General features: G+C 43.1%; 1 protein-coding gene across 1 annotated transcript in view; it reads right to left on the bottom strand.

Annotated features, from left to right (window-relative positions):
• arid4b (AT-rich interaction domain 4B) overlaps positions 1-14,836 on the bottom strand; it is a 295,187-nt gene that overhangs the window by 235,135 nt on the left and 45,216 nt on the right. The window contains exons 4-5 of the mRNA XM_071391284.1: positions 9,755-9,820; positions 9,491-9,581 (exon numbers count right to left, since the gene is read on the bottom strand). Coding sequence (XP_071247385.1) covers positions 9,491-9,581; positions 9,755-9,820 — 157 coding nt within the window. The remainder of the gene's footprint in view (positions 1-9,490; positions 9,582-9,754; positions 9,821-14,836) is intronic.

Below are 14,836 nucleotides of genomic sequence, written 5' to 3'. Positions count from 1 at the left end.
TCTGTAGAGCCTTACGGTCAGATGCCGAGCAGTTGCCATACCAGGCAGTGATGAGACCGGTCAGGATGCTCTCGATGGTGCAACTTTTTGAGGATCTGTGGACCCATGCCAAATGTTTTCAGTCTCCTGAGAGCGAAATCGCGTTGTCGTGCCCTCTTTGCAACTGTCTTGGTGTGTTTGGACCATAATAGTTTGTTGGTGATGTGAACACCAAGGAACTTACAACTCTCGACCCGCTCCACTACAGCCCCGTCGATGTTTATGGGGGCGTGTTAGGCCCTCCTTTTCCTGTAGTCAACGATCAGCTCCTTTGTGTAGCTCACATTAAGGAAGCGGTTGTTGTCCTGGCACCACACTGCCAGGTCTCTGACCTCCTCCCTATAGGCTGTCTCATCATTGTCGGTAATCAGGCCTACCACTGTTGTGTCGTCAGCAAACTTAATGAACTAGAAGCACAAGCATTTCGCTACACTCGCATTAACATCTCATAACCATGTGTATGTGACCATTAACATCTCATAACCATGTGTATGTGACCATTAACATCTCATAACCATGTGTATGTGACCATTAACATCTCATAACCATGTGTATGTGACCATTAACATCTCATAACCATGTGTATGTGACCATTAACATCTCATAACCATGTGTATGTGACCATTAACATCTCATAACCATGTGTATGTGACCATTAACATCTCATAACCATGTGTATGTGACCATTAACATCTCATAACCATGTGTATGTGACCATTAACATCTCATAACCATGTGTATGTGACCATTAACATCTGCTAACCATGTGTATGGGACCATTAACATCTCATAACCATGTGTATGTGACCATTAACATCTCATAACCATGTGTATGTGACCATTAACATCTCATAACCATGTGTATGTGACCATTAACATCTCATAACCATGTGTATGTGACCATTAACATCTGCTAACCATGTGTATGTGACCATTAACATCTCATAACCATGTGTATGTGACCATTAACATCTCATAACCATGTGTATGTGACCATTAACATCTGCTAACCATGTGTATGTGACCATTAACATCTCATAACCATGTGTATGTGACCATTAACATCTCATAACCATGTGTATGTGACCATTAACATCTCATAACCATGTGTATGTGACCATTAACATCTCATAACCATGTGTATGTGACCATTAACATCTCATAACCATGTGTATGTGACCATTAACATCTCATAACCATGTGTATGTGACCATTAACATCTCATAACCATGTGTATGTGACCATTAACATCTGCTAACCATGTGTATGTGACCATTAACATCTGCTAACCATGTGTATGTGACCATTAACATCTGCTAACCATGTGTATGTGACCATTAACATCTCATAACCATGTGTATGGGACCATTAACATCTGCTAACCATGTGTATGGGACCATTAACATCTCATAACCATGTGTATGTGACCATTAACATCTCATAACCATGTGTATGTGACCATTAACATCTGCTAACCATGTGTATGGGACCATTAACATCTCATAACCATGTGTATGTGACCATTAACATCTCATAACCATGTGTATGTGACCATTAACATCTCATAACCATGTGTATGTGACCATTAACATCTGCTAACCATGTGTATGTGACCATTAACATCTCATAACCATGTGTATGTGACCATTAACATCTCATAACCATGTGTATGGGACCATTAACATCTCATAACCATGTGTATGTGACCATTAACATCTCATAACCATGTGTATGGGACCATTAACATCTCATAACCATGTGTATGTGACCATTAACATCTCATAACCATGTGTATGTGACCATTAACATCTCATAACCATGTGTATGGGACCATTAACATCTGCTAACCATGTGTATGTGACCATTAACATCTGCTAACCATGTGTATGTGACCATTAACATCTGCTAACCATGTGTATGTGACCATTAACATCTCATAACCATGTGTATGGGACCATTAACATCTGCTAACCATGTGTATGGGACCATTAACATCTGCTAACCATGTGTATGTGACCATTAACATCTCATAACCATGTGTATGGGACCATTAACATCTGCTAACCATGTGTATGGGACCATTAACATCTGCTAACCATGTGTATGTGACCATTAACATCTGCTAACCATGTGTATGTGACCATTAACATCTGCTAACCATGTGTATGGGACCATTAACATCTGCTAACCATGTGTATGTGACCATTAACATCTGCTAACCATGTGTATGTGACCATTAACATCTCATAACCATGTGTATGTGACCATTAACATCTCATAACCATGTGTATGTGACCATTAACATCTCATAACCATGTGTATGTGACCATTAACATCTCATAACCATGTGTATGTGACCATTAACATCTCATAACCATGTGTATGTGACCATTAACATCTGCTAACCATGTGTATGGGACCATTAACATCTGCTAACCATGTGTATGTGACCAATAAAGTTTGATTTGATTTGTGTAGTGAAATGCTTGTGTTCCTAGCTCGGTGTAGTAGTATCTAACAATTCACAACAATATATACAAATCTTGTCCTGTTGTTGCCGGTTGTTGTCCTGGCACCACACTGCCAGGTCTCTGACCTCCTCCCTATAGGCTGTCTCATCATTGTCGGTAATCAGGCCTACCACTGTTGTGTCGTCAGCAAACTTAATGATGGTGTTGGAGTCGTGCTTGGCCACGCAGTCGTGGGTGAACAGGGAGTACAGGAGGGGACTAAGCACGCACCCCTGATGGGCCCCAGTGTTGAGGATCAGCATGGCAGATGTGTTGTTGCCTACCCTTACCACCTGGAGGCGGCCCAGGTGCGATTGAGATTGCATCATCTGTGGATCTGTTGGCGGTATGCGAATTGGAGTGGGTCTAGGGTTTCTGGGATGATGGTGTTGATTTAAGTCATGACCAGCCTTTCAAAGCACTTCATGGCTACCGACGTGAGTGCTATGGGGCGGTAATCATTTAGGCAGGTTACCTTCACTTTCTTGGGACTATGGTGGGCTGCTTGAAATGTAGTTATCACATACTCGGTCCGGGAGAGGTAGAAAATGTCAGTGAAGACACTTGCCAGTTGGTCAGTGCACACCGAGTACACATCCTGGTAATCCGTCTGGCCCCGCGGCCTTGTGAATGCTGACCCGTTTAAAGGTCTTACTCACATCGGCATGATCACACAGTTGTCGTCGATGCACTTATTGATGAAGCCAGTGACTGATGTGGTATACTCGCCAATGCCATTGGATGAATCCCGGAGCATTTTCCAGTCTGTGCTGCAGAACATCCTGTAGCTTAGCATCTGCTTCTGACCACATCCTGTCGTGTTGCATTCGCGTCATCCTTTTTGCTTTAGTTTTTGCTTGTAAGCAGGAATCAGGAAGATAGCATTATGATCAGATTTGCCAAATGGAGGGCGAGGGAGACCTTTGTATGTATGAGAGCTTTGTGCGTCTCTGTGTGTGGAGTAAAGGTGGTCTAGAGTTTTTTCCCCCTCTGGTTGCACATGTGACATGCTGGTAGAAATTAGGTAAAACTGATTTAAGTTTGCCTGCATTAAAGTGCCCGGCGACTTGGAGCACCACATTTTCTTGTTTATTTATGGCCTTGTACAGCTCGATGAGTGCGGTCTTAGTGCCAGCATCGGTTTGTGGAGTTAAATAGACAGCTACGAATAATAAACAGTACCAGTTAAAAGTTCAGACACACCTACTCATTCCAGGGTTTTTCTTTTCATTTTACTATTTTTTTATTATTTTCATTTTACTATTTTCTACATTGTAGAATAATAGTGAAGACATAAAAACTATGAAATAACACATATGGAATCATGTAGTAACCAAAAAAAAGTGTTAAACAAATCAAAATATATTTTATATTTGAGATTCTTCAAAGTAGCCACCCTTTGCCTTGATGACAGCTTTGCACACTCTTGGCATTCTCTCAGTCTGAGGTCTTGAGCGCTTTGGAGCAGGTTTTCATCAAGGATCTCTGTAATTTGCTCCGTTCATCGTTCCCTCGATCCTGACTTGTCTCCCAGTTCCTGCCGCTGAAAAACATCCCCACAGCATGATGCTGCCACCACCATGCTTCACCGTAGGGGTTATGCCAGGTTTCCTCCAGACGTGATGCTTGGAAGTTCAATCTTGGTTTCATCAGACCAGAGAATCTTGTTTCTCGTGGTCTGAGTCCTTTAGGTGCCTTTTTGCAAACTCCAAGCGGGCTATCGTGCATTTTACTAAGAAGTGGCTTCCGTCTGTCCACTACCATAAAAGTCTGATTGGTGGAGTGCTGCAAAAACGGTTGTCCTTCTGGACTGAAGGAACTCTGGAGCTCTGTCAGAGTGACCATCTGATTCTTGGCCGGACGGCCAGCTCTAGGAAGAGTATTGGCGGTTCCAAAGTTCTTAAATTTTTAAGAATGATGGAGGCCACTGTGTTCTTGGGGACATTCAATGCTGCAGACATGTTTTGGTACCCTTCCCCAGATCTGTGCCTCAACACAATACTGTCCTGGAGCTCTACGGACAATTCCTTTGACCTCATGGCTTGGTTTTTGCTCTGACATGTAGTCAACTGTGGGACCTTATATAGACAGGCATGTGCCTTTCCAAATCATGTCCAATCAATTGAATTTACCACAGGTGGACTCCAAGTTGTAGAAACATCTCAAGGATGATCAATGGAAACAGGATGCACCTGAGCTCAATTTCGAGTCTCATAGCAAAAGGTCTGCATACTTATGTAATTATGCAAACATTTCTAAAAACCTGTTTTCGCTTTGTCATTATGGAGTATTGTATGTAGATTGATGAGGGGGAAAAAATAATGTAATCCATTTTAGAATCAGACTGAAACATATCAAAATGTGGAAAAAGTCGAGGGGTCTGAATACTTCCTGAATGCACTCTATATTGGGCAGCAGCCTCTAAGGTGCAGGGTTGAGTAACCGGGTGTTAGCCAGCCAGTGATGGCTATTTAACAGTCTGATGGCCTTGAGATATAAGCTGTTTATCAGTCTCTCGGTCCCAGCTTTGATGCACATGTACTGACCTCGACTTCTGGATGATAGTGGGGTGAACAGGCAGTGGCTCGGGTGGTTGATGTCATTGATGATATTTTTGGCCTTCCTGTGACATCGGGTGCTGTAGGGCAGGCAGTGTGCCCCTGGTGATGCATCAGACCGCACCACCCTCTTTAGAGTCCTGCGGTTGTGGGCGGAGCAGTTGCCGTACCAGGCGGTGATATAGCCTGACCGGATGCTCTCAATTGTGCATCTGTAAAGGTTTGTGAGGGTTTTAGGTGACAAGCCAAATTTCTTCAGGTTGAAGAGACACTGTTGCTTCTTCTTCACCACGCTGTCTGTGTGGGTGGACCATTTCAGATTGTCAGTGATGTGTACGCCGAGGAACTTAAAGCTTTCCACCTTCTCCACTACTGTCCCGTCGATGTGGATAGGGGCGTGCTCCCTCTGCTGTTTCCTGAAGTCCACGATCATCTCCTTTGTTTTGTTGACGTTGAGTGAGAGGTTATTTTCCTGGCACCACACTCCGAGGGCCCTCACCTCCTCCCTGTAGGCCGTCTCGTCGTTGTTGGTAATCAAGCCCACCACTGTAGTGTCGTCTGCAAACTTGATGATTGAGTTGGAGGCGTGCGTGGCCACGCAGTCGTGGGTGAACAGGGAGTACACCCGCAGTAACATCTGTTAAATATGTGTATGTGACCAATTAGATGTGATTTTAAATCAATTGAATTTAACACTAGTGGACTCACAATCAAGTTGTAGAAACATCTCAAGGATGATCAATGGAAACAGGATGCACCAGAGCTCAATTTCAATTCTCATAATAGAAGGCTATGAATACTTATGTAAATACATTTATTTAATTAGCAAAAAAATTGTAAATACCTGTTTTCGCTTTGTCGTTATGAGGTATGTAGATTGATGAGGATTTTTTATTTATTTAATCAATTTTAGAATAAGGCTGTAATGTAACAAAATGTGGAAAAAGTCAAGGGGTCTGAATACTTTCCGAATGCTCTGTATGTATGTGTTGTGTCGGTGTGTTAGTGTTGTGTCGGTGTGTTAGTGTTGTGTCGGTGTGTGTGTGCACAGACTCAGAGATCCTCTCTGTGTATATAGTGATACACAGAACCAAACAGTGCTCACCAACAGTATATATAGTGATAGAACCAAACAGTGCTCACCAACAGTATATATAGTGATAGAACCAGACAGTGCTCACCAACAGTATATATAGTGATAGAACCAAACAGTGCTCACCAACAGTATATATAGTGATAGAACCAGACAGTGCTCACCAACAGTATATATAGTGATAGAACCAGACGGTGCTCACCAACAGTATATATAGTGATAGAACCAAACAGTGCTCACCAACAGTATATATAGTGATAGAACCAGACAGTGCTCACCAACAGTATATATAGTGATAGAACCAGACAGTGCTCACCAACAGTATATATAGTGATAGAACCAAACAGTGCTCACCAACAGTATATATAGTGATAGACAGAACCAAACAGTGCTCACCAACAGTATATATAGTGATAGAACAAAACAGTGCTCACCAACAGTATATATAGTGATAGAACCAGACAGTGCTCACCAACAGTATATATAGTGATAGAACCAAACAGTGCTCACCAACAGTATATATAGTGACAGAACCTAACAGTGCTCACCAACAGTATATATAGTGATAGAACCAAATAGTGCTCACCAACAATATATATAGTGATATAACCAAACAGTGCTCACCAACAGTATATAGAGTGACAGAACCAAACAGTGCTCACCAACAGTATATATAGTGATAGAACCAAACAGTGCTCACCAACAGTATATATAGTGATAGAACCAGACAGTGCTCACCAACAGTATATATAGTGATAGAACCAGACGGTGCTCACCAACAGTATATATAGTGATAGAACCAAACAGTGCTCACCAACAGTATATATAGTGATATACCCAAACAGTGCTCACCAACAGTATATATAGTGATAGAACCAAACAGTGCTCACCAACAGTATATATAGTGACAGAACCTAACAGTGCTCACCAACAGTATATATAGTGATAGAACCAAATAGTGCTCACCAACAATATATAGTGATAGAACCAAGCAGTGCTCACCAACAGTATATAGAGTGACAGAACCAAACAGTGCTCACCAACAGTATATATAGTGATAGAACCAAACAGTGCTCACCAACAATATATATAGTGATAGAACCAGACAGTGCTCACCAACAGTATATATAGTGATAGACAGAACCAAACAGTGCTCACCAACAGTATATATAGTGATAGACAGAACCTAACAGTGCTCACCAACAGTATATATAGTGATAGAACCAGACAGTGCTCACCAACAGTATATATAGTGATAGAACCAGACAGTGCTCACCAACAGTATATATAGTGATAGAACCAAACAGTGCTCACCAACAGTATATATAGTGACAGAACCTAACAGTGCTCACCAACAGTATATATAGTGATAGAACCAAATAGTGCTCACCAACAATATATATAGTGATAGAACCAAACAGTGCTCACCAACAGTATATAGAGTGACAGAACCAAACAGTGCTCACCAACAGTATATATAGTGATAGAACCAAACAGTGCTCAACAACAATATATATAGTGATAGAACCAAACAGTGCTCACCAACAGTATATATAGTGATAGAACCAGACAGTGCTCACCAACAGTATATATAGTGATTGACAGAACCTAACAGTGCTCACCAACAGTATATATAGTGATAGAACCAGACAGTGCTCACCAACAGTGTATATAGTGACAGAACCGAACAGTGCTCACCAACAGTATATATAGTGATAGAACCAAACAGTGCTCACCAACAGTATATATAGTGATAGACAGAACCAGACAGTGCTCGCCAACAGTATATATAGTGATAGACAGAACCTAACAGTGCTCACCAACAGTATATATAGTGATAGAACCAAACAGTGCTCACCAACAGTATATATAGTGATAGAACCAGACAGTGCTCACCAACAGTATATATAGTGATAGAACCAGACAGTGCTCACCAACAGTATATATAGTGATAGAACCAAACAGTGCTCACCAACAGTATATATAGTGATAGACAGAACCAAACAGTGCTCACCAACAGTATATATAGTGATATAACCAGACAGTGCTCACCAACAGTATATATAGTGATAGAACCAAACAGTGCTCACCAACAATATATATAGTGATAGAACCAAACAGTGCTCACCAACAGTATATATAGTGATAGAACCAGACAGTGCTCACCAACAGTATATATAGTGATAGACAGAACCTAACAGTGCTCACCAACAGTATATATAGTGATAGAACCAGACAGTGCTCACCAACAGTGTATATAGTGACAGAACCGAACAGTGCTCACCAACAGTATATATAGTGATAGAACCAGACAGTGCTCACCAACAGTATATATAGTGACAGAACCTAACAGTGCTCACCAACAGTATATATAGTGATAGAACCAAACAGTGCTCACCAACAGTGTATATAGTGATAGAACCAAACAGTGCTCACCAACAGTATATATAGTGATAGACAGAACCAAACAGTGCTCACCAACAGTATATATAGTGATAGAACCAAACAGTGCTCACCAACAGTATATATAGTGATAGAACCAAACAGTGCTCACCAACAGTATATATAGTGATAGAACCAAACAGTGCTCACCAATAGTATATATAGTGATAGAACCAAACAGTGCTCACCAACAGTATATATAGTGATAGAACCAAACAGTGCTCACCAACAGTATATATAGTGATAGAACCAGACAGTGCTCACCAACAGTATATATAGTGGCAGAACCAAACAGTGCTCACCAACAGTATATATAGTGATAGAACTAGACAGTGCTCACCAACAGTATATATAGTGATAGAACCCAACAGTGCTCACCAACAGTATATATAGTGATAGAACCAGACAGTGCTCACCAACAATATATATAGTGACAGAACCTAACAGTGCTCACCAACAGTATATATAGTGATAGAACCAGACAGTGCTCACCAACAATAGATATAGTGACAGAACCTAACAGTGCTCACCAACAGTATATATAGTGATAGAACCAGACAGTGCTCACCAACAGTATATATAGTGATAGAACCAAACAGTGCTCACCAACAGTATATATAGTGATAGAACCAAACAGTGCTCACCAACAGTATATATAGTGATAGAACCAAACAGTGCTCACCAACAGTATATATAGTGATAGAACCAAACAGTGCTCACCAACAGTGTATATAGTGACAGACTTGACTCACCAACAGTGTATATAGTGATAGACTTGACTCACCAACAGTGTATATAGTGATAGACTTGACTCACCAACTGTGTATATAGTGATAGACTTGACTCACCAACAGTGTATATAGTGCAGTCAGTCAGCTTGTTGATGGAAGCTTCCTGGTACACTCCGTCGGGGTTCTTCACCTCCACTACAGCACCAACCTGACAGACCCGACATACTGCGGTTAACATTCAACACTGGCTGCCTGGCAGACATGTATCTGGCTACGGTGACTAAGTCCTGATCACTTCATGTAGATATGAAAAGATACATTTATAATGAAGAGTATAAGACAACAAGTAGTGGCCTGAGGCTGGGCTGGCCGGTCTCGTACCTTCAGAGGGCCTTGGATGCTGTCATCATGGACCTCTGCTGTGGTCAGGTCCGGTTTAAAGGTCACCTGAAGAGGAAGAAGGGGGGGGGGGGGGGAGGTTAGAGAGTTAGTAATGTCAGTAAACAAACAATTCAAGCCCTTATCTGACCTCCTGCTCCTACCTCATCAAACAAACTCAAAACCCGACAGATAGTCCAGACGTCGGGACTGGGACGGGTGAGATGAGACGCCCGAGCTGCTTTCACACTGTGAATCAATAGGCTTGGCATTCTACTTCAGAGCCCTTTAGCGAGCGAGTGCCAGAGCAACGATAAAAATGGATGAATTTCCCGAATGACATGTTATGCCTTTTGTTATAACAGGTGTCAGTTAACGCCGGCTAAAAAAACGGGAATCCAAAATAGTTGCCAGGAAACAGTGACGATCATAACCACCGTTTTGATAACTGTTTAAAAAGCTCTGCAGGGGCCACTGCTATGCTCAGAGCCAGCTGTTACCTCATTTGTGTCTGGAAACTAAACTAGCGAGATCTACACTACCAGTCAAAAGTGTGGACACGCCTACTCATTCAAGGGTTTTTCTATATTTTCTACATTGTAGAATAATAGTGAAGACATCAAAACTATGAAATAACACATCTGGAATCAAGTAGTAACCAAAAAAAGTGTTAAACAAATCAAAATATATATTATATTTTAGATTCTTCAAAGTAACCACCCTTTGCCTTGATGACAGCTTTGCACACTCTTGGTATTCTCTCAACCAGCTTCACCTGGAATGCTTTTTCAACAGTCTTGAAGGAGTTCCCACATATGCTGAGCACTTGTTGGCTGCTTTTCCTTCAACTCATCCCAAACCATCTCAATTGGGTTGAGGTCGGGTGATTGTGGAGGCCAGGTCATCTGATGCAGCACTCCATCACTCTCCTTCTTGGTCAAATAGCCCTTACACAGCCTGGAGGTGTGTTGGGTCATTGTCCTGTTGAAAACCAAATGATAGTCCCACTAAGCCAGTCCTTCCCCTGGGGGGGCTCGGAGCGATGCCAGGTCTGCGCGTGTGACGCCGGGGAACATGCTTTTTTTTGCCGCAGGGAGTAGGTTTTTTTTGCCCCGAACAAGAGCACACAGCACAGAGCAGGAGATATGAAGTGCAGATAACAAACCCTTAAGAGACACCATGGAACAATATACTTAACAGGGATGAAAAGAAAGGCGGAGAGAGACGGAGATAATGAGACAAACGTAGGACTCCCGAAAGCTAAGACGAGGAAATATGACGACGCGTATGTAGCGCTTGGCTTCACTGTGACTACGGTGGGAGACGAGGAAAGACCGGTATGTTTACTGGGTCTAAAAATGTTGGCAGCGGACAGCATGAAGCCAAATAAATTAAGGCGTCACTTAAAGACATTACACCCCAATCACGCTGATAAGCCGCTTGAGTTTTTTCAGCGAAAACGTGCCGAATATTGCCAACAATCGTCCCGCTTTGTGAATGCTACTTCAGTAAACCAGCGAGCACTGTTAGCATCACATAAGGTGACGTACCAAATTGCTCAGTGCAACAAAACAAAAAACACTCCATAGCAGAGGAGCAGATACTGCCTGCAGCATTAGACATGGTCTCTGTCATGCTGGATGACGCAAGTGCTGCAAAAATAAAAAACTATCCCTCTGTCCAATGACACGGTCGCCAGACGTATAAATGACATTGCTAACGATCTTAAAGAACAGCTGGTAGATAAACTCAAAGACAAAACGTTTTGCCTTCCAGTTCGATGAAGCAACTGACAGCAACAAAGACTGTTTGTTTAGCGCTTATGTACGTTTTGACACGACAAACTCCCTGTGAGGATCTACTTTTTTTTGTAAATATGTCAGAGACAGAGCCACAGCTGAAGAGCTATTCAAAATGCTGGTCTGCTTCCTGACTGAGAATGGGCTAAAGTGGGAGAACTGCATTGGTGTTTGCAGTGATGGTGCACAGACCATGTCAGGGATGAGAAAAGGACTTTGGGCACTCATCAAGAAGGCCTCACCTAATGCTGAGTGGACACACTGTGTTATACACAGAGAAGCACTGGCATCAAGGCACGTTTCCTCTGAATTAAGTGAGGTTATGACTGACATTGTAGGTGTGGTCCATTTTATAAAAGACCAGACCACTAAAAACAAGAGCTGAACATCAAGCTGTGCTGTTTCACAGTGAAGCAAGGTGGCTGTCACGAGGAAAAGTCTTGTCCTGAGTTTTTGAGCTCAGAGAGCAGATAAGAATGTTTTCGGAAGCAGGAGCACAAGTACGACCTCGCAGAAAAAAATGTAGTGATGAGAACTTCCTGGCAAAACTGGCCTACCCGAGTGACATATTGGGAAAGCAAAATGAACTAAATCTACAGCTTCAAGGGAAAGATAAACACCTCCCTCAGGTCACAGACAAGATCGGCTCTTTCACTCGAAAGCTTGCAATGTGGGGCAGGCGACTCGATGAAGGAAATACTGATTCATTCGAGAACCTGCATGAATTTGTTGACACTACTGACTATGATGCCAACTCAGTGATTCCATATATTAAAGGAGCATATTTCATCACTGATGGGATTCTTTAAAAAGTACTTCCCTGAAAACAGTTCCCAATATGACTGGGTGAGAGATCCTTCCAATGCACCAGCTCCAACTGGTTTCAGCTCTGCAGAGGAGGACCAGTTCATTGATATAACGTCTGACTCCACATTGAGACTGAGGTTCACATCACAGACACTGAGTGAATTCTGGCTGAGTGTAGAGAGGCAGTATCAACTCTTAGGGCAGAGGGCCATGGACATTCTTCTTCCTTTTGCAACATCTTATCTTTGTGAGACTGGCTTCTCTGCTGTTGTGAGACTGGCTTCTCTGCTGTTGCTGCACTGAAGACCAAGTACAGGTCCCAGCTAAACATTGAGCAGGAGCTGAGAGTTGCAGTATCATGCTTCGAAAAGCTGTGCTCTGCAAAACGTGCTCATTGTAGCCATTAATCCGGACATCCTCATTTTGATCTAAAAAAAAATCAGCACAAATTGTTTTATTCATTTTTGTTTTATAGATCAAAGTGTTTCATATATTGTGCTCCTGAGTTAATGTTGCTGATCAATTTGAATTTATTATTATTTATTGATTATATTTTATTTTATTTTTCAGTATCAATGGTCAAAAAATGTTTACAGTTTAAATAAGGATCTAATATATATATTATTTTTTTTCAGGCAAATTGATGCACTTTAAGACTTTTCTGTTACAGACTAAAAAACAATGTTAATAAAGTTATTCTTTGTTGTAAGTTGATCTATATTTCTTTCTTTTTTCTTTTTTTGTTTTCTTTAATGTTAATAAGGATACAATGTTATGCAGAGGTGTACTTATAACAGTTTTATAGACAAATTATACTATTTACAGTCGCGGCGGAGAGTTGGAGGGCACGATATGTTTACTTCTTCCTAGGGGGGGGGGGGCGTAACAGAAAATAATTGAGAAGCACTGCACTAAACCCAAACCAGATGGGATCACTGAAGAATGCTGTGGAGGCCATGCTGGTTAAGTGTGCCTTGAATTCTAAATAAATCACAGTGTCACCAGCAAAGCACCCCCACACCACCTCCTCCATGCTTCACGGTGGGAACCACACATGCAGAGATCATCCATTCACCTACTCTGCGTCTCACAAAGACACGGCGGTTGGAACCAAAAATCTCAAGTTTGGACTCATCAGACCAAAGGACAGATGTCCACCGGTCTAAAGTCCATTGCATGTGTTTCTTGGCCCAAGCAAGTCTCTTCTTCTTATTGGTGTCCTTTAGTAGTGGTTTCTTTGCAGCAATTCAACCATGAAGACCTGATTCACACAGTCTCCTCTGAACAGTTGATGTTGAGATCAATGAGATGTGTCTGTTACCGTAAGGGAGAGAGACGACAGTAGACGGAGGTGACGTCACCGTAAGGGAGAGAGACAACAGTAGACGGAGAGGACGTCACCGTAAGGGAGAGAGACGACAGTAGACGGAGGTGACGTCACCGTAAGGGAGAGAGACGACAGTAGACGGAGGTGACGTCACCGTAAGGGAGAGAGACGACAGTAGACGGAGGTGACGTCACCGTAAGGGAGAGACGACAGTAGACGGAGTTGACGTCACCGTAAGGGAGAGAGATGACAGTAGACGGAGCTGACGTCACCGTAAGGGAGAGAGACGACAGTAGACGGAGGTGACGTCACCGTAAGGGAGACAACAGTAGACGGAGGAGACGTCACCGTAAGGGAGAGAGACGACAGTAGACGGAGGTGACGTCACCGTAAGGGAGAGAGACGACAGTAGACGGAGGGGACGTCACCGTAAGGGAGAGAGACGACAGTAGACGGCGGTGACGTCACCGTAAGGGAGACGACAGTAGACGGAGGTGACGTCACCGTAAGGGAGAGAGACGACAGTAGACGGCGGTGACGTCACCGTAAGGGAGAGAGACGACAGTAGACGGAGGTGACGTCACCGTAAGGGAGAGAGACAACAGTAGACGGAGGTGACGTCACCGTAAGGGAGAGAGACGACAGTAGACAGAGGTGACGTCACCGTAAGGGAGACAACATTAGACGGAGGTGACGTCACAGTGAGGGAGAGAGACGACAGTAGACGGAGGTGACGTCACCGTAAGGGAGACAACAGTAGACGGAGGTGACGTCACCGTAAGGGAGAGAGACGACAGTAGACGGAGGGGACGTCACCGTAAGGGAGAGAGACGACGTCACCGTAAGGGAGAGAGACGACAGTAGACGGAGGGGACGTCACCGTAAGGGAGAGAGACGACAGTAGACGGAGGGGACGTCACCGTAAGGGAGAGAGACGACAGTAGACGGAGGTGACGTCACCGTAAGGGATAGAGACGACAGTAGACGGAGCTGACGTCACCGTAAGGGAGAGAGACGACGTCACCGTAAGGGAGAGAGACGACTGTAGACAGAGGTGACGTCACCGTAAGGGAGAGAGACGACAGTAGACGGAGGTGACGTCACCGTAAGGGAGAGAGACGACAGTAGACAGAGGTGACGTCACCGTAAGGG

Source organism: Salvelinus alpinus, chromosome 3 (genome assembly GCF_045679555.1).
Source record: "Salvelinus alpinus chromosome 3, SLU_Salpinus.1, whole genome shotgun sequence".
Taxonomy (NCBI): domain Eukaryota; kingdom Metazoa; phylum Chordata; class Actinopteri; order Salmoniformes; family Salmonidae; genus Salvelinus; species Salvelinus alpinus.
This window is presented reverse-complemented; position numbering and strand designations above follow the sequence as displayed.